Here is a 20,641-nt window from a genome sequence, read left to right as displayed (position 1 = left end):
AAAGTGGCTGAGTGGCTTCATTTTTTTGGACTTTTAAATTTTCATAGCCATATATGTATTTATTTATAATAGCATGTTTCTGTATTAATCTTGGATGTATAAACCATTTTATTTTTTTGTGTAACTGTCTTAAAAAAAGCATCATTAAAATGGAGAATGAAAAAATAAATGTTACCTTTTCTCAGTGGCATCAAAAATCACATTGTTTAACTGCAGCTACATTTCAGGGTTGTATATTTACATTCATTCAGAATTAATTATAGAACCCATCCCCTGAGCTTCCTTACCCTAAAGATCCAACACATGGTTAACTGGTTACAGAGAATCATCAAGCTGATTTAAATGAATCACAACCTTATGCGTGTTCTTTTTGTGACCATTTTAGTTATTATTACTTGCAAATACTAATTAATATGCATATTGGCAAGTCTCAGTGTAACGTTTTTGCAGATGCACATATCGTGCTTTGATCACGCCCACCTTTCTGCCTCCCCCTCCTGACTGTGGCCACTCTTTCTAGCCCTTCAGCCTTTCATCCCTGCACCCTGCTCCACTAGGGAAATGCGTGGTGCTGAGTTTCAGAGTTGGCCAGGGGCTTTTACAATGATGCACTCTCTGGCACAAGACATGCTTCCTGGGAAACTATTTGAAAGGGTGATCTTTTCTTCTGCAATTATACCAGGAACTGAAATACTCTTCCACTGGTGTTTGCCTTGATGGTTTTGGGGCACACATGCTCACTGGTCACTGTGGGGTTTGCTTGTCCAGGGTTATGGTGGGAGGACTATGGCAATGGCTCGTTCAAAGAGCAAAGGAGACCAAGGGATCAGATGCACCTGTCAGTTTAAAGCATTAATACCTAGAGTCATAGTGAGACACCTTCATTAGTGTTTGAGCATATTCAACTTGGTGTTTTTAAGTATTTGTGGGTGAATTTATTCCCCCCATTGGTAAATTTTTATGACTTTTGTTGGGGACTCTAACATATAAATAAACTGCAGATAGGTCTCATTCCTGTATTCCCATCAGGCTTTCCTCTTTTGTTCCCTCCCTCGCCTCCATTCCACTGAGGGTCCTCCTCTGTGCAGGGATCTGTAATCACGGTGGGGTTGTAAATGCTCCTGTGTGGAGGACAATGCCTTGCAGCACACTTTCAAACCCCCTCTTCCACAGTGTTCCCTGAGCCCTGGAGGGTGTGTTAGAAGTCTCCTTTCGTTTTGGGCTCTTGTAGCCTCTTACTTTGTGCTTTGATGAGATGAGAGTCTCCCTGCATAACCCTGGAGCAGGGTCTCAGGATTGCCATTTCAGTGGCACTCCATGAATCTGCCATTTCCCCTGTAATATTTCTGGGCCCTGGTGGGTGTGATAGTGGTGAATATCCCATGCAAGGCAGTTGGCTATCTTTATTTGTCATTTAGATGTGTCTTGGGTCTCTCTGGTATTTGTGGGCATCTATAGAATCAGCTACTCTACTCAAGAGTGAGAGCAGCATGGTTCAAAAGGGAAAAGCATTGCCATTTACAAGACTTTTTGATAGGCATAGCTTCTCCATTTAGTCAAAACAGAGGACACTTCTCTCTAAGGTCCAACTTCCTTAGAAGTGTGGTTTATGGCCCTATGTATCCACTTAAAAGCAATATTGCTCCTTAGAAGTGTGATCTATAGTCTTGTGCATTCATTCACTATTAACATTGTACCTTAGCAGCATGGTGTATGACCTTATACATTTACTCAGGAGTAAAGTTGTTCCTTAGAAGTGAGGTGCACAGCCTTATGCATTCACTCGTGAGCAACATCATTCCTTAGAAGCGTGGTATATGGCCTTATGCATTCACTCATGAGCAACATCGTTCCTTAGAAGTGTGGTATATGGCCTTACGTATTCACTCATGAGCAACATTGTTCCTTAGAAGTGTGGTATATGGCCTTACGTATTCACTCATGAGCAACATCGTTCCTTAGAAGCGTGGTATATGGCTTAATGCATTCACTCATGAGCAACATGGTTCCTTGGAAGTGTGGTATATGGCTTAATGCATTCACTTATGAATAACATTGTTCCTTAGAAGTGTGGTATGTGGCCTTATGCATTCATTCATGAGCAACATCGTTCCTTAGAAGCGTGGTATATGGCTTAATGCATTCACTCATGAGCAACATCGTTCCTTGGAAGTGTGGTATATGGCTTAATGCATTCACTCATGAATAACATTGTTCCTTAGAAGTGTGGTATGTGGCCTTATGCATTCACTCATGAGCAACATCATTCCTTAGAAGTGTGGTGTATGGCCTTGTACATTCATTCAGTTGTAACTCTATACAAACAGTAAGAGAGAGCTGGCTCTGCTTATGTAGACCCTTGCAAAGTGACTATGTGAAGGTCAGAGAGAAGTGGGTCCTACCTCCAAAGCAGGCACTACAGGAATGTTAAGTACATTTAAAAAATTAAAAGCAACCGGTTAGTTGGAGTGTATGAAACATAGGTATGAAGATATTTATTTCTTTAGTGACAATTCTTTGAAAAAATATATTTAGGCAAAGGAAAGGAACAGAACCCAGGTCTGGTGAGAGAATGGTAAGGAAATGACACAGTTGGTGGTCTGGTTATAGTAACACCTGAGCAGTGAGCTAGAGCTTCTCAGGCCCTGTCTTGACTGTGTCTTTAGAATGCGCATAGTAGGGATGGCAGGGACTTCCTTTAAAAAGAGGCCTGGAAGAATTATAATTAATGGCTTAGATCTTAATCAAGTGCCTCTCTCATGCCTTTCTAGGTGCTCTCCCTCGCTGAATTCTTCTGGCCATGTATCCTGTTCATAATTCTGACAATACTTCGTTTTCAAGAACCTCCAAGACATAGAGATAGTTGTAAGTTTCACTCTAATATGATATTTGTATTACAATCTTTTATAAGAAAATACGTGACACTGTTATTTATCAACACTAAATTCCTAGTGGAGTGACTAAATATGCTATATGACACTATTAATATGTTTGCAGAGTGTATGAAGAAGAGGCAATTTAGTTTCCTTTCTGAATCAGTTTCTTTGTCCTTATTGCTGGGATAAAATGCCCTACCTGAAGCAGCTTGGGGAAGGAAAGGGATTTATTTTGGCTTACAGCTGTGAGGGGACTTGTCCATTGTGGCAGGAAAGGCATGGTATGCCTAAACAAGAAGCCTGTGTCCCATCTTCACAACAGCAGGGAAGAAGCCATGAGCGGAAGCAGGGCTGGGCTGCAGGACCTCAAGGCCTTCCCTTAGTGTCATACTTCCTCCAGAAAATCACCTCCTAGGGGTTCTACAACCTTCCAGAATGGAACCACCAGCTGGGGCTGAGGTCTTCAAACCTATAAATCTATGAGAGTCATTTCACATGTCTGGGGGGGGGGGATTTTCTACATTAGGGTAATTGAGACAGTAGAACCTGCTCTAACAGGGGGCAGCACCGTCTCATGGGCTGGAGTCCTGGACTACATAAAATGAGGAAAGTGAGCTGAGCAGTGATGTGCATTGCTCTCTGCTTCTTCACTGTGTGCTGCATGTGACCAGGTGTCAAGCCCCTGCCACCATGCCTTCCTGCCGTGACAGACCGTCACCTCAAACTGAGAGCTGAGTCAAACCCTTCTGTCCTTTATTCACTTCTTGTCAGGTATTTGGTCATGGCAATTAGAAAAAAATACACACTGCAATGAAAATAGTCATGTAGTAGTGCAACATTACAAATTACTGGTCTACCTCAGTGTGTATCCCACCTCTGGCAGCAGGTATGTATAACTCATGCTTTTCCTTGCATCTCTGCCCAGGTTACTTGCAAGCTCGAGATCTACCCAACCGAGGCTTTGTTCCTTTTGTTCAAGGACTTCTTTGTAACACTGGGTCAAGTTGCCGGAATGTCAGCTTTGAGAATTCCATGGACCACCATTTTCGGTAAGAGAAACACAAACATATTTTTCAAAATTTCTGGAATGATGAGACATTTATCCTGCCTCAACTTTACATGCTTTAGACCAGCCTAGCCAACCTGGAATGTGTCAGGTATGATATGTCTAGAATTTAGAGCTACAAAAAATCATTTTTCAGTGTTCAGATTCACATACTACCTCTTTGTATCACTTTAAAATTTTAGATAAATTTTCATTTTGGTGTCAAATGCTTGTGAAATGAGTAGTTTTTGAGCAACATATTGGGATTTTCCTACTGTGCTGTAAGTTGGCCAGGATCCTGTTCCAAGTCAGTACAAATGAAAACAGTGGCCAGTCTCTTCTTCCCTATCTCCACTACCATCCACTTGGGTTGTATGATTCTCTGATGCTGTAATGCTGAGCCATGCTGAGGTGGCCCATGGCATCACTTGTGTTGATAAGAGAGGTATAGGAGTGGTTTCAAGTGCCAAGAATCAAAGTGAAGAGGTTTAACTTGGAGAAACCACCATGTTCTGGAAACTTCTCCCAGGTCCAATAAAGAATGTCAGAGGGCTGGAGAGATGGCTTAGCAGTTAAGCGCTTGCCTGTGAAGCCTAAGGACCCCGGTTTGAGGCTCGGTTCGCCAGGTCCCACGTTAGCCAGATGCACAAGGGGGCGCACGTGTCTGGAGTTCGTTTGCAGAGGCTGGAAGCCCTGGCGCGCCCATTCTCTCTCTCTCCCTCTATCTGTCTTTCTCTCTGTGTCTGTCGCTCTCAAATAAATAAATTAAAAAAAAAAAGAATGGCAGAAAGTGATTAGTTGCTCATAGTGTTTTTATGAGTGCTGTAGGTTTTACTTTGTTTACACTTACTGCCATTAAGCAATTGAAGATGATTTAAAAAATGTTTTTACATAAGTAAAAATTATTTTCAAGGAGAGATGGGTGAGGGAGTGAGAGAGAAATAGAGACAGACAGAATGGGTATGTGCCAGGGCCTCTTGCCACTGCAAATGAACTCCAGATGCATGTGCCACTTAGTGCATCTGGATTTATGTGGGTACTGGGGAATTGAACTTAGACTGGCAGGCTTTGCAAGCAAATGCCGTTAGCCACTGAACCACATCCTCAGCCCTGAAGATAACTTAAATATAAAACTGTGTTAAATATAAAACTAATGTTAAATATATGATCTTTATCTCTTAAGTTATAGAAAGAAAACTAAATGTTTCCAGATCCTTTTGGACATAACTGGTGTAATACTTATGAATGATTCTGTCTTAGTCCATTTGGGTGGCTATAGCAAAACCCTAGACTAGATGGATTAAAAATATATATACAGGGATGGAGAGATGGCTTAGCGGTTAAGCGCTTGCCTGTGAAGCCTAAGGACCCTGGTTCGAGGCTCGGTTCCTCAGGTCCCACGTTAGCCAGATGCACAAGGGGGCGCACGCGTCTGGAGTTCGTTTGCAGAGGCTGGAAGCCCTGGCGCGCCCATTCTCTCTCTCTCCCTCTATCTTTCTCTCTGTGTCTGTCGCTCTCAAAAAAAAAAAAGTTAAAAAATATATATATACATTTATTTCCCACAGTTCCGTAGACTGGGAAGAAGTCCAAAGTCATAGAACTAGTGAGAAGTGGAATTTCTCTAGCTGTGTCCTCAGGTGATGGAAAATGCAAGATGTTTCTCTTGAGCCCAGTTTCCAGGAGCACCAGTCCTGTTCACAAAGAGGCCACCCTCCTGACCTCAGCAAACCCAGTCTCCTACTGTCTTTTAGCGGTTGACATGGGTCGGTGGAATAATGCAAACCTTCAGACAACAGCAGAGGCTTACTTTCCGGGAAAGGCATTGCAGAACAGGAGAATCTTTTGAGAGAGTCTAAAAGCATAACCTTAAAATTCCATTCCTCTCACTGCTTTGGTCTCTCGTCCATGCGCAGAAAGAGGGTGCATAAAACCGTCACCCTGAGGAACACTGCAGGACTTTGAGGCTTACTGTTCTTTTCATTTCAGGCTTTATACCTGTGTCTTACTCAGAATAGGAAGTTTAAAAAATACAGATTTTGCAGTGAAAAATGTTATGCAATCTGGCTCCAGAACCTTCTAGTTCTGTGATTCTGTGTAACTAAAGCTCTAACACCACAGGTTTCTCCTTTACCCACCCAACTGGGAATATTATGCACAAAATACAGGAGACATCTAGCACAACGCAACACATGCAAACAAAAGTCCCACCAACAGGAATTATAATAGCAAATTCTTGGCACAATCACTGTACTATTATAATTTTCTTCACTTTTTTGAGATAAAGTGTCACTATGTAGGTCCGACTGGCCTCTCCCTTGTGACCCTCTTGTATCAGCTTTTGAGTGCTAAGGTTGCAGGTGTATGCCACTCTATCCAGCCATGAAATGTGTTTGGCATCAGGAAATAACCTTTTTTCCTCTGTGCTAACCCTGTTTAACATTTGCATTCTAGCATGCAAAAGCTAAGAGATTATAGAAACCAACCTTAAGAGAGTTCTTCACATATAGTGTTCTTAAATCCTATTTAGTAACATAATTTGCCAGCCTCTCTAAGGTTTAAGAAACAAGACTAAAATTCCTCTAAGTGTCTAAGAGTGTCCAACTCAGAGATGTGGGCAGTATAAAATGAAATACAGAGGGATGGAGAGATGGCTTAGAGGTTAAGACATTTGCCTGCAAAGCCAAAGGACCCAGGTTCGATTCCCCAGGACCCACGTAAGCCAGATGCACAAGGGGCACATGCATCTAGAGTTCATTTGCAGTGGCTATAGGCCCTGGTGTGCCCATTTTATCTCTGTCTGTTCTCTCTCTCTCTCTCTCTCTCTCTGCTTGCAAGTAAATAAATAAAAATAAAAATAAATATTTTAACATGAAATAGAGAAAGAACATCACAAGGAATAAGAATGAGGGAAGCATGAGAAAGAAAGCCCCAGGAGAGCAAGGCAGCATGCTGGGGGGCTGGGGGCTGGCTCAGTGGGTAAGGGGCTTGCCACATAAGAGTGAGTGCCACACCTGAGTTCATGTCCCCAGGCCTCACATAAAAATTGGAGACACTGGGCACATTGAATCCCAGCATTCGGGAGGCAGAGGTTAGAGGGTCTGAGTTTGAGGCCAGCCTGAGAATACATTGTGAATTCCAGAGATAGAGTGAGACTCTACCTCCAAAACCCCCCCCCCAAAAATAAAATAAAAATAAAAAATAAAAATTAAAAGAAAATGGACACTGTGATGGACTTCAGTAATTCCAGCAAGCCAAAGGCAACAGCAACAAGGCTGAAGGCAAGGGTGACACGGGACCGCTGTCCTCTGAGCTCTGGGTAGCCCTGTCCAGCAATCCCCCACACAAACGAAGAAGCACGCAACCAAACTGGTTTTTAACTTCAACAGGTGCACGTCAGCCAGGTATTTCTCTTTGTTTTATGTTGCTTCAAGTGTGAATTCATTTGAACTCAAAGCTATAAATACTGGTTATCTTCTTGGTAACTGGCTCAGTTTAAAGACATCTGAAAACATGTTTTCACTTCAGGTCTAATTAGACACCATGATCGTTCCATAACCTTCCTGATCTCATGGGGAAATCTCATCTTGTCAGAACCACCAGGAACCTTCTGATGTGGGCGGCTGTGATTACGAAAGGCAGCTTCCTCATTCCTGCCTTTGTTAGGAGCCTCTCCTGCAGTAAGAGGATTTCAGAGCAAAACCACAGTCATCACCGCCTGGATTAACGGGGTTTTTCTCACAGTGCTAGGAATCACTCCTATTCAAGACAAAACAGATAGCATCCAAGCAAGCTTAAGATGTTATGTAATACTCACGTGCTGTCTACATCTGCCCCCTCCTGGTGGAGTCCGCGCTACTGGAAAGTTCTTCCTTGCTACCTAGGTCACTGGGTCTTGCCTCCTCCTATGTTGGCTGCTTAGGCTTTCATTGCCAACTTTTTTTTTAAGAGCAGTTATTTTAATTATTCTCATTTTTGATCATTGGTATCTAAATATTTCTCCATTCTCAAATACTCCAAATCCTTCTCTGCTGCTTTCCCGCTACAGCTGCCTTCAGACTTGTTTGGCAATCATCTGCTGTTGCCTCAGCTTTCAGCCTCTTGGTTCCCTGTTATTATATTGTGCTCCAAATTTTGCAGTTCCTGTTTTATAACATTTTTTTGCCCCAAGGCCCAACTTCTCTCTGAGCATTGTTAACATCTCTAACTCCAGCATCCTGAAGGCAAGAGGCAGAGGCAAGGTCAGGGGCAATCACCTGGAAGCTCACGGGCCGGCGGGCTGGGGGATGCAGCAGTAAGCACAGTGACGAAGAGCCCTGTCCCAGGAAAGGCGAGGGCCAGGGCCAGGGCCGCGTTGTGATCTGCCCGCACACACCTCACGCCCTGCCACGCGAGGCCGAACTCAGGCGCGTGAGCTGATCTGATGACCGCATGCACATGCTCTGAGACACGTGTGTCTGCTCTTATGCATGTGAGCTGATCTGATGATATTATTCACCTCTATTATTGGATTTGCCTATTTCATCATTTTTATGACTCTTTATAATAATATTAATGATAAATACAGGTTCAGAGAAAGTCTTGAATGAGGTACCATAAATTCTTTAACTTTGTTCTATTTAAAAATATTTTAACTTTTTTTTTTTTTGAGGCAGGGTCTCACTCTAGCCCAGTGTGATCTGGCACTCACTCTGTAGTCCCAGTCTGGCCTCACACTCACTGCAATCCTCTTGCCTCCAGAGTGCTGGGATTAAAGGCATATGCTACCATGCCTGGGTAAATTTGGCTTTTTAAGGTCATTTAAACCTCACATAAATTTTAACAACATCTTGTTTATTTTTACAACATAAGTGCCATTATATTTCTAGAAAAAAAATCTGAGATTTAACTCCAAAAACTATGAGATTGACCTATTTAAAGTATGTAACTCAATAGTTTTATCATATTCAGATTCCATGTCACAACTCAAATTGAACATCACAATCAATTACATTTTTTCCATCACCTCATAAGGATAAATCTGTCCCCATAGATCCAAATCTCTCCCCCATTTCCTACTGATCTGTTAATATGTGCTGTCCAAAATGTTCAAATGAGACAGAATGTAGAATAGGTAACATCGATACTTCATTTTTTTTTTAATTAGTGATCAATTTAGCTATTCACATCAATGGATGATTTAATTCCTTCCTCATTTTTGCCTGTTGTGAATAATGCTGGAGTGTTTATGTGCAAGTTTTTGTACAGACACCTTTTGGATATCTTGGAAATTCCTTAGGCTATGTGATAATGTTGCTTGGAATTTTAAAAACCTTCCAGATGGTTTTCCAAGGTGGCTCTGTTAGGAAAATCCTAGATAAACCTTCTAGCTACATCTGCTCTTATTTGGCTTAAAAATCCCTAGTTCTGGAGGTCACATAGCTGGGTGACACATTATGATAGGCAGGTTACAGAAAGGAGGGAAATCTGTGCCAGAGGCCTCAGCTGCTCTCTGATGACATTCTGGGCTTTTTGGTTGGTAGAAGTTAGGAGTCTGTACATTCCAACAGGATTTACCCAATAGTCACAAGCTTATTAGGTCACACAGAGAGGTAGGTAATAAATGTGTTTACTAGGGGCCTAAAATAGTTCAAGATAATTTGGCTCCAAACCTGCAACATTCTAGCTTTCCAGTCATTGAAGTTGTAAATCAGTTAATAAACCTTGCTGAATGTCCAGGGAGGCAGGTTTTTTAAAAAAAACATTATTTATTTATTAGAGTGAGAAAGAAAGTGGCAGACAGAGAGACAGAAACAGAGAGAAAGAGAGAGAGAGAATGGGCGTGCCAGGGCTTCCAGCCACTGCAAACGAACTCCAGATGCATGTGCCACCTTGTACATCTGGCTAACGTGGGTGGTGGGAATTGAACTGAGGTTCTTTGGCTTTGTAGGCAAGCACCTTAACCACTAAGCCATCTCTCCAGCCCTTCCTTTTTTCCAAGATTTTCAGGTAACAGTTTCCTTTGTTGGCCAAGCAATGCATTTTGGACATGAGGAGGCCAAATATTATTTCATGTCCCACATTGCTATGGTGACTCATTCCTAGTGATACAGGATTTTGAGGTGCAGTAGGGGTCCCCTAAGTTTATGAAATCCAGATTTCAGTGCTCTTCTGTTTTATTTTTTGAGGAAAACCCAACAGTCTGGCCTTTTTTTTTTAATGTGAGAGCATAAGAGTGAGAGTGACAGGTAGACAGAGAGAGAGAGAGAGAGAGAGAGAGAGAGAGAGAGAGAGAGAGAGAGAGAGTATTGGCATGCCAGGGCCTCCAGCCACTGCACTCAAACTCCAGACATGTGCCCCTTGTGTGCATGTATGACCTTGCATGTGTGACTGTGTGTCTGGCCTTTTTGGGACCTGGAGAGTTGAATATGAGTCCTTAGGCTTCATAGGCAAGTGCTTTAACCACTAAGCAATCTCTCCAGTCTGCACTTCTATTTTTAACAAATAATTGATAAGAATAGATGCAAGAAGGATAAATTATAAATTTTTAAGTTTATTCAGGGAAAAATCACAAATTGTGGGGTTTAACGGAAATTGGGATCTAGGAAGAAGGTCAGAACAGTGTCATAAACAGGTAGAAAGCAGGAAACAGGCAGTCTTGTGGAAGGCACAGCACAGCTCATGAGGCTCCCTTAAGATACAGGGAGGTCTTGAGGGAAAGACGGGAGCAGAGCCACAGTGCGTGGCAGACAGAACCTAGGTACTTATGTAAGGAGACTTAGAAAGAACACACATGGTTTCTGCCCTGAGCTTCTCCATGGAAGTTAAGAGGGAAAATGGTAGTAGCTTCAGGAAGAATAGTAGAGGGAAACTACCAAAGCAGAGATCGAGAAGTTCAGACGAGAAATGAGTAGCAAAGAATTACACCCATGGTTACCCAGAGTTTAGAGAAATTACACAGGGAGCAGGTCCAGAGTTTAGGGGAAGCACCCATGAGGCAGATATAGAGTGTAAGGGAAACACATGTGATTTACGTGAGAAGTTACCCCAAAGGGCCTAACAAAGCTACCCGACTTCCTCTCACTCTCTGTACATTACACGGGTATGCTGAATAATATATGTTGAATAGATGAAACAGTTGATTGGCTTTATAGGTAATGAGAATGAGAAAAAAAATTCTAACTTTAAATTTTGAAGATTTCTAATGGTAATTTTTATTTTAGATGATGGTTCCCAGAGTGGGTGGCTGAGTGTAAACTGGTACATGTTTAGTTAAAGACAGTTTGGCATACAGGACCACAAGCCTTCAAAACGTTGAAGAAGCTTGTTAGTGTAAATACCTGCAGTATTCATTCTACGCCTTTGAAGTTTGTCTAGGTTCCAGACTGTAGCTGACCACAAGAAAATCAACAGCTTGGCCTTTTTAAAAGAGATACAAGATCTGGCTGAGGAAATTTATGAAACAATGGACAAAGCGAGACACTTACAAACACTCTGGGTGAAAAGCTCAGAGGCCCAAGGTAGGTAAATCTCATTTCTCACACCTGTCTCACTGCTTCCGGGCAAAGCTTAGCAGGGCCCCTGAGGAAGCAGTGAGAACTCAGAATGTATCTAAAACCCCTGAACATTTAAAAAATATTTTATTTTTATTTATTCATTATTTTCTATTGACAGAGAAAAGGAGAGAGAGGGAGAATGGATGCACCAGGGCCTCCAGCCACAGAAAACGAATTCCAGATACGTGTGCCCCATTGTCCCTATGACTGACGTGGGTCCTGGAGAATTGAACCTGGGTCCTTTGGCTTTGCAGGCAAATGCCTTAACCACTAAGCCATCCCTCCAGCTCATAAAATCCCTAAACTTTTTTTTTTTTTAATATTTATTTATTTATTTGAGAGCGACAGACACAGAGAGAAAGACAGATAGAGGGAGAGAGAGAGAATGGGTGTGCCAGGGCTTCCAGCCTCTGCAAACGAACTCCAGACGCGTGCGCCCCCTTGTGCGTCTGGCTAACGTGGGACCTGGGGAACCGAGCCTCGAACCGGGGTCCTTAGGCTTCACAGGCAAGCGCTCAACCGCTAAGCCATCTCTCCAGCCCAAATCCCTAAACTTTTATTGAACTAGGTTCTCCTGATGGGGAAAGCTGTGCCCCTTGCTGGGTGAGGGTGGCGCTGAGGCCTGTTGTGGAGGATGGCATTGCAATCTTCTCCCAGGACAAGCACTACCTAGCCTTCCAAAGCACTGAGACCCAGTAGGCTCATGCTCCTTGGTGAGGCATGGCTCATCCTTCCTTCTCTGTCTTCCTTTCCCATGTTTTCTTCCTGTTTAAGATCTGTCAACACCTTTCCCAGACATATGAACATATGTACTCCAATTCCTTTTCTCTTCATAAACCATCCTTAGTCTTTTCTGTTACTGAAATTTTCTTTATTTAAGCAGCCATGGAGACTGAACACAGGGCTCAGTGGAGTACTGGCCAGGCAAGCACTCTACCAGAGCTGTACCCTCCCCAGCTCTCTTTTAGCTATTTACTTTGAGAAGTTACCCAGGCTGGCCTTAAACTTGCTATCCTCCTGCCTCAGCCTATACCACTAGGCCTGGCTTGCTTATTTATTTACTTATCCATCTATATCTATTTGAGATAGAATCTTGCTGTGGATCCCAGACTGGTCTGCATTTCATGATCATCCTGCCTCAGCCTCCCCAACCACCAAGTTGGCTTGTTGCTAAAATTTTTCTCTTATGATTAACTTGCTTTAATTGTAAGTCTTTTGGATTATTTGGTGGTCCTGTAAACAAAGGTGATTTCTGTTCATTGTGGACATATTTAGAGGCGTTGGCTCCTTATAAATCTATGGTGAAAGTTAAAATGGAATAGAGTTTAGAGTTCAGTTCACAAATGAGGTTGTACCTCAGACTGGTACATCTAGCTGCCACCTTCATATGCCCAGTCTTTGCCTATGAACAGTTTCATTAAACAGGGGGCTACCGTAATCTGGTCCTCACTTTTAAAGCCCTACTTACCATTCAAAATTAAGATATTCAGGGCTGGGGAGATGGTTTAGTTGTTAAAGGCACTTGCGTACAAAGCATGCTGACCTGGGTGGCCCAGGTTTGATTCCCCATCAAATGCTAAAGTGGCACATGTGTCTAGAGAGTTTGTTTGCAGTGGCGAGTGGCCCTGGTGTGCCTATACTTTCTCTCCTGCCCTGTCCCTCTTGCAAATAAGAAATGTAAAAAATTAATATATTTAATTAGGACTTTCAGTTAAAACAATACCTACTTTTAAGATGCCTGTTGCTCTCAATATTATGAATAAAATAAAAGATCACTTAAAAATATGAAATTCAAATTTAAATGGGTGTCCTTTTCTTTATTTGGTAAAGCTGGCTGCCCTTAAGTACACAACGCAACGTTTTCTTGTTAGACACACATCTTTATTTTATGGAGAACATAGCAATGAAAGGAGGGAGAAACTTGGCAGAGGGATGAAGAATCAGCTCAGAGAAGGCAGCATGAGAGTGTCATTTCTGGGAGACACTTATCCACTTTGTCCAGAGTTGGCAAGACAAGGGGTGTTGTGTCCCTGCGGCTGGTTTCCACGACGGGCCTCATGTGCATTAGTGATAGGCCAGACCCTTAGGTCACTGGATGATGAAGTTCCATGCACCTCTGTGAGGAGTCATTCCACTTTTATAAAAGTGGTTTCAAAGCTGAGTGTGGTAGTGCACACTTGTCCTAGTACTGTGGGCGTGAGGCAGGAGAATTGTGAATTTGAGGCCAACCTGGGCCACAGAGCAAAAACTCTGTCTCAAAAAATAAACCAAAGTTTTTGGTTTTCAAATGTAGTTCTTTTTCCTCATCCCACTGATGGAAGGATTTTTTTGAGATGAAAAATTTCAATTTGCTGTCCTTTGAGCTACTTCTCATAGCATATGCAATTCCAAAGTAATACAAAATTATAATTTCATTTTATTTTCTTTCCCATTAACTTCTTCTCTTCCTCCTTCTGTTTTTCCTTCTTCTCCTCATCCTTTTTTTTTTTTTTTTTTGAGACAGAGTGTTGCTGTGTAGATTTGGCTTATCTGGAATTCACTATGTAGATCAGACTCACCTTGAACTCAGAGGTCCTCCTGCCTTTGACTTCTGAGTGCTGAGATTCCACATGGGTACCACCACTCCCAGCTCACTTTTATTTATTTCTCTTCACTCTCCATCCTTAACTGAAGGCTCATTTTGCCTGGTGGGATCAGACACTGGACAAAAGTATACAATACTCTTGGGGAAATTACTGAAATGTGGCTTAGTCATTTATTGCCCAGGAACTCACTTGACATCGATGTGCTCCACACACAGCACCAATGGCTCCGCAGCCTCCCTCCTCTGTCTGGGTGTCCTCGGGCCGGGCTCTGGAACTTCATTTCACCTGGAAACTGGTCACTGAGGACATGGTTGCCTTGATAATGAAACTGATCTCTAAAATCTGCTTTATTGTAGGTTCTTCTTATGGCTTCGGTTTTTTAACAGTAAGTATCATCACAAAAGTTTGAAACAGTCTCCAGAGAGATGGTTATTTACCAAATGGAGCCACCTAATGATTCTGATGGAGCAGGAACACCAGTGTCTCCATTATGTAATTACACTAGACACGAACACTCATCTTTGCTCTGAGGTTTCTGATACACCAGGGCATACAGGAAATATAGTTCATGTAAATTCTGACAAGCATATAAGCAAGAATATAAGCTTACAAATAGGATAAAGCACTGCTTTCATAACAAAATTAACATTTTAAAGGAAATTATGATACCTAAATCTTGTAACATATGTTGTATAACATAATTATATATGGCTTGTGACAATGAAAAATTGATATAATAACTTTTGGAAAAATAATTTAATACCCTTTGTGCCAGTAATTGTTCTGGCAATTTATCTTACTTATAATACTAACAACTTAGGTGCTCATTTATAGTGATGGATGATTTTAACATCCAAAAGTAGGGTAAGTAAATGTATATGGCCTATTTGGCACAATCAGTTAATAATTAATATGGTGCATTGAAGACAATTATGTTATATCAAGTATGAGAAGCAGAAACCACCCTCAGATTGCACAGTACGACTGTGATGCCTAACGATCAAGGCCACACACACAGTGAGCTGAAGAGGTTTGACCACAGGAAAGTAATTCTGCTTGTTACGATGACAGAATTCTGGTGACTTTCTTGTTATAGAATTCTGATAATGATGTTACACTGCTTCATTTTTGTTTAAAATGTTCATTGCAGTCACTTGAGTGCAGGAGTGAGACATGCATCTGCCTTCAGAGAATCTCTTAGACATTGCATTGGATATAGACAGCTGGTGGCTGGAGCCGCATCTCAAGATGAGATAGGAAATCAACTCATGTGTCTATATGCCACACCTGGCTGAGGTGTGACGTAGCCAGGCACGTGGACGTGTGGGCTGAGGTGCAATGCTCGCTGTGTACTGGAGGTGGGATGAGAAGAGGGCACCATGCGTATGGTCTGGGTCAGGCCTGAGTGCGCCAGGGTCAGCATGCTTGTACTTCTGCAGCACCCTGTCTGGCTGGACCCTCTCTCACTTAGCGTGTTACTACAACGACAGAGGACAACTTTTGGTAATGTTTTTCTATCAGATGGACCTCAATAAAACTGAAGAGGTGATATCAGGATTGGAAAGCCTCCACCAGCAACGTCACGTTTGGGACTGTCTACTTTCTTTGCCTATATTACACATAACCAATGCTTCTGTAGAAGATGGTCTGTATGCCACAGTACATTGTCTACAGGTAGTTTTGAGGTAAGTGAAGAAGAAAAATACAGGCCATCACAGGTGGTTTCTTGTGCAGTTTTAGTCAGAAGATGTCACCAATAATGTCCTTCTAAAACAGCTGGAGGCCTTCTTCCACATCCTCCTCTACCTTCCATCTGTCTGTCTCATCTGGAGCCCTTCCTTCCACCTCTACCTTCATTTCCCATCTGTGTGTGTGTGGCTCACAGGGTACTATGGTTCTGTTAGAACATGTTTTATGTTAAAAAGTTAACATTATCTTGGCTGAAGAGATGGCTTAGTGGTTAAGGCGCTTGCCTGCGAAGCCAAAGGACCCAGGTTTGGCTTTTCAGTACCCATATAAGCCAGATGCACAAGAGGGGCACATGCATCTGGAGTTCGTTTTCAGTGGCTAGAGGCCCTGGAGCACCCATTCTCTTACTTTCTGTCTCTCTTCTCTCAATCTCTCTCTCTGCTTTCAAATAAATAAATTTTTTTTTTTAAAGTTAACATTATCTCGGGCTGGAGAGATGGCTTAGCAGTTAAGCACTTGCCTGTGAAGCCTAAGGACCTGGATTTGAGGCTTGATTCCCCAGGACCCACGTTAGCCAGATGCACAAGGGGGCATTTGCATCTAGAGTTTGTTTGCAGTGGCTGGAGGCCCTGGTGCACCCATTCTCTCTCTCTCTCTCTCTGCCTCTTTCTCTCTCTGTCTGTTACTCTCAAATAAATAAATACTAATAAACAAAAATTTTTATTTTTTTTTTAAATTTTTTTTTGGTTCATTTTTTATTTATTTATTTGAGAGCGACAGACATAGAGAGAAAGACACATAGAGGGAAAGAGAGAGAATGGGCGAGCCAGGGCTTCCAGCCACTGCAAACGAACTCCAGACGCGTGCGCCCCCTTGTGCATCTGGCTAACGTGGGACCTGGGGAACCGAGCCTCGAACCGGGGTCCTTAGGCTTCACAGGCAAGCGCTTAACCGCTAAGCCATCTCTCCAGCCCAACAAAAATTTTTAAAAAGTTAACATCTCATTATCATTTCACTGATCCCTGTGGTCTTCAAATGATTATTTCTGATTGCTGCATAATATTATATTTTGGTTAATAATACTGTAATTTACTTAATAATCTTAGCATTAGACTTTTGGTTGTTTCTAAGTTTTTTACCATTAGACAAGTGACATAAGCATAATCATTTAAAGTAATAATTGTGCCACAGTTGCCCAAGACACTATGCAGCCCTGATAAGCTCAGTGGTTTTGGTATATAGTTCAGCGGGTTGAACATTAGTCTGGTAATGTGGGTCTGGCCCCATGTTTCTAGGAGGGGACATCTGCAGGAAGCCCTTTTCCACAGCAGGTTTCCTATATCTTAAATAACACTTTTTAAAAAATTAAATTATTTTGTCTAGATGTATATGAACATGGTACATTATCAGTAAAAGTTTATAGTCTTTTCAGGCTTTTAACCTAACTCTTTCATCTATAATCAGTGAGAATACTTCACATTGCCTTAGGCCATGGCAAGACAGGCCTGTATCCTGCCCTTATACATTGATGCCCCCTCCATGATCCTCATCAGACTATATCTCCATGCATAACACAGAGAGTCAATGGGGCCAGGAGGACATGTCCCCATGCTCTCTGGCTCTCTCTTACCCAAGACCTCTGTATTCCAATGAGCAGAGTGCCTGGGTGGTTGGCCTTTTGTGTGGCATTCCACTGGAGTTTGCATCCCTCAGTCTAGGGGTGGACAAGGACCAGCTGCTGTGGTTGGCAGGAATAGACACTGAGGGTGTGTTGGCTCTTCAGGCTGGACTGGACACACACACACACACACACACACACACACACACACACACACACGCACGGCCTCTTATAGTCTATACAGACCTAGTTGAAGGTGGGGTTCAGCCACGGGTGCTACGCCAGTCCTTATATTTTGGAGAAGAACACTAAGTAGCAGAGATCCTAAATTTGATTTTGGATTTTTAGTTGTTATGAGGATGCATTTGTAGATGTAGGAGAATGAAACACATTCTGACAGTTCCTTAGCATAAATGGACTCGCCCTTCTGTGCTTGCCCTAAGCCTTGACCATTATGCAGTTGATAGGAGCATAGTCAAACTGGTCAGAGAGAGAAAAATATGAACTTGAAAGATACTGATGTCAGTTGTTGAAAAGTATCATCTTCAGACTGAATTTTATTTCTATACTTTGCATTCTTAGCAGAACATCAAGAAAATCTGTCATAGATAATCATTTTTCATGTGGCATATTAATTATTAGCTGATTAAACTAAATACACCATGAACATTCACTTACCAAACCTTTGGATATTAAAATTATCCATCATTGCTGGCGTGGTGGTGCACGTCTTTAATCTCAGCACTGGGGAGGCAGAGGTAGGAAGATCGCTGTGAGTTTGAGGCCACCCTGAGACTACATAGTGAATTCCAGGTCAGTATGGGCTAGAGCAAGACCCTACCTTGAAAAATAAAAACAAACAGTATCCATCATTGTAAATGAGCATCTAAGAAGTTCCAGTTTTCAGGGATGTATGCTATAGTCTTGGAATTCTCCTTAATATACAGAGTTGTTGCTGGGCATGGTGGCACACGCCTTTAATCCCAGCTCTCAGGAGGCAGAGGTAGGAGGATGGCCATGAGTTCGAGGCCACCCTGAGACTGCATAGTGAATTCCAGGTCAACCTGGACTAGAGTTAGACTCTACCTCAATGCCAAAAAATAAAAAAAAGAAAATAAAAAGAAAAAAGAAATCAAACAGAGTTGTCATGAGAGATTGTCCCTAGTAAGAAACTACAGGAAAATTATCTGCTTGGAATTACAATGGATGGTTGTGTTGACATCATATTGCTAAAATGTTAATACATCCCCATTTTAGCTAATTGTATTTTCTAATAACATATATTTAATTATAAAATATTGGTCTTTTAAAAATAGAATGAATACCATGTACTCATGGATACCTTGGTCCAAAGACCCCTATTCTCTGAAGTAGTTAGATAACCTGCTGAATGACCCTGGCATATTCTGACCCATGGGCTCAGACTCAGACAGTGCAGGATTTGGTGTGGGGTGAACGTAACTCCAGTCAGTTACTTGTGTTTCACTGTTGACCTGAACTTGCCATAGCCAAGCTGATGTTTGCTCCATATTCCAAGTCATAGCCACTGTGTGCTGGCGGCCCCAAGAGCTTGTTGTGGGAGGGACTAAAAAACTCAAGGCTGAACCTACAATTGCAGTTGTGCAGAGCTGTCCCAAACCTGAGGTCTGTGTGAAAGACCTAGAGAGAAGAGCTCGCTTCTACTTAGTGCCTTTCCTAGGGAGTTTGGGACACGTGATGTCACTCCTGGGAGCAGGGCGGGGGCTCAGGTCATGGGAAATAAGTAAGTCTGGCATTGTGGCTGTTTGGCCAGCTACCAACTTGCACTACTTTGCTTTTGTCTTGGTTCTAGTTCCTTAACATCTCTGGGAGAATTAGATTGGCTACCACGCCACCAGACCTTCTTGCAGGTGTCAGGAATTCTGAACGGGACTGTGTCGATGCTGACGTTTCTGCAGCAGCGCCGAGCAGCCGCCAATGGTAAGGGGACTTCAGGGCAGCCAGGGTATCGCAGTGTCTCAGTGCCCCTCAGGCAAACAAGACAAGCAGAAAGTAACCGCTTCCCTTCGTAGAAGGTGGACGGAGATGCCTGGCGTGGTGGTGCACATCTTTAATCCCAGCACTGGGAGGCAGAGGTAAGACGATTGTGGTGAGTTCGAGGCCAACCTGAGACTACATAGTGAATTTCAGGTCAGCCTGGACCGGAGTGAGACCCTACATCAAAAAAAAAAAAAAAAACAAACCCAGCAAAAAAAGGGTGGGAGTGTAATTAAAATTTAACTTGCTACCTCTGTGGTTTTATTTTCTTCTTTTCTTTTCTGTAGTACCAGGCTGGCCTGAAGCTCACAAGTTGTCCTTCTACCTCAGCATCCTAAGTACTGGGATTAAAGTGTGCCACCATGCCAGGCTGCTGTTAAAATTCTGCAGTCAGTGCTGGTTAGATAGCTCAGTGGATAAGGTAGTACCATGAGAGCATGAGTACCCGAGTCCAGATCTTCAGAGCCCATTAAAAGAGCCAGACGGGGCTGGAGAGATGGCTTAGCGGTTAAGTGCTTGCCTGTGATGCCTAAGGACCCCAGTTCGAGGCTCGATTCCCCATGACCCACGTTAGCCTGATGCACAAAGGGGCGCACGCATCTGGAGTTCGTTTGCAGTGGCTGGAAGCCCTGGTGCTCCCATTCTCTCTCTCTCTCTGCCTCTTTTTCTGTCTGTCGCTCTCAAATAAATAAATGAACATAAAAGAAATTTAAAAATAAATAAATAAAGAGCCCGACACTGTGGTGGCATCTGGAATCACAGCATGTCCACAGCAAGAAGGAAGGTGGAGATATGAGGAGTGCCAGAAGGAAGCTCAGGCCATCCAGCCTGGAGCACAAGAGACCCTGTCTCCAGCACGGTGGGCGGCAGGGACCTGCTCCTGACAGCTGTCCTCTGACCCCCTCACATGCATGTGGTGGCATGAGTGTGTGTCTACGCTCATTCACAAGAGCATGTGTGCACATAAACACTCCCTCCCGAAATAAATACTGCAGTCATTTAAAATATTCATATTAAGAAAGAACTGATTTGGGGCTGGAGAGATGGTTTAGCAATTAAGGCACTTGCCTGCAAAGCCAAAAGACCCAGGTTCAATTCCCCAGGACCCATGCAAGCCAGATGCACATGGTGGTGCATGTGTCTGGAGTTTGTTTGCAGTGGCTAGAGGCCCTGGCATGCCCATTCTCTCTCTCTCTCTCAGACAAATAAATAATTTTTTTTTTTAAGGAAAGAACTGATTTTTAAAAGTCTTCCATGTCTGAGGTTAATTCTTTATCTTG

The 20,641-nt window shown here is 42.7% G+C and overlaps 1 protein-coding gene across 1 annotated transcript in view; it reads left to right on the top strand.

Moving 5' to 3' along the window:
- The window catches only part of Abca13 (ATP binding cassette subfamily A member 13), a 367,979-nt gene that overhangs the window by 18,847 nt on the left and 328,491 nt on the right, over window positions 1-20,641 (top strand). The window contains exons 2-7 of the mRNA XM_045135973.1: window positions 2,772-2,865; window positions 3,802-3,925; window positions 11,266-11,417; window positions 14,395-14,423; window positions 15,560-15,723; window positions 19,177-19,304. Coding sequence (XP_044991908.1) covers window positions 2,772-2,865; window positions 3,802-3,925; window positions 11,266-11,417; window positions 14,395-14,423; window positions 15,560-15,723; window positions 19,177-19,304 — 691 coding nt within the window. The remainder of the gene's footprint in view (window positions 1-2,771; window positions 2,866-3,801; window positions 3,926-11,265; window positions 11,418-14,394; window positions 14,424-15,559; window positions 15,724-19,176; window positions 19,305-20,641) is intronic.

This window comes from Jaculus jaculus, chromosome 16 (assembly GCF_020740685.1).
Source record: "Jaculus jaculus isolate mJacJac1 chromosome 16, mJacJac1.mat.Y.cur, whole genome shotgun sequence".
Classification (NCBI taxonomy): domain Eukaryota; kingdom Metazoa; phylum Chordata; class Mammalia; order Rodentia; family Dipodidae; genus Jaculus; species Jaculus jaculus.
The sequence above is the reverse complement of the archived record's forward strand: the minus strand, read 5'-3'. Positions and strand labels throughout refer to the sequence as shown.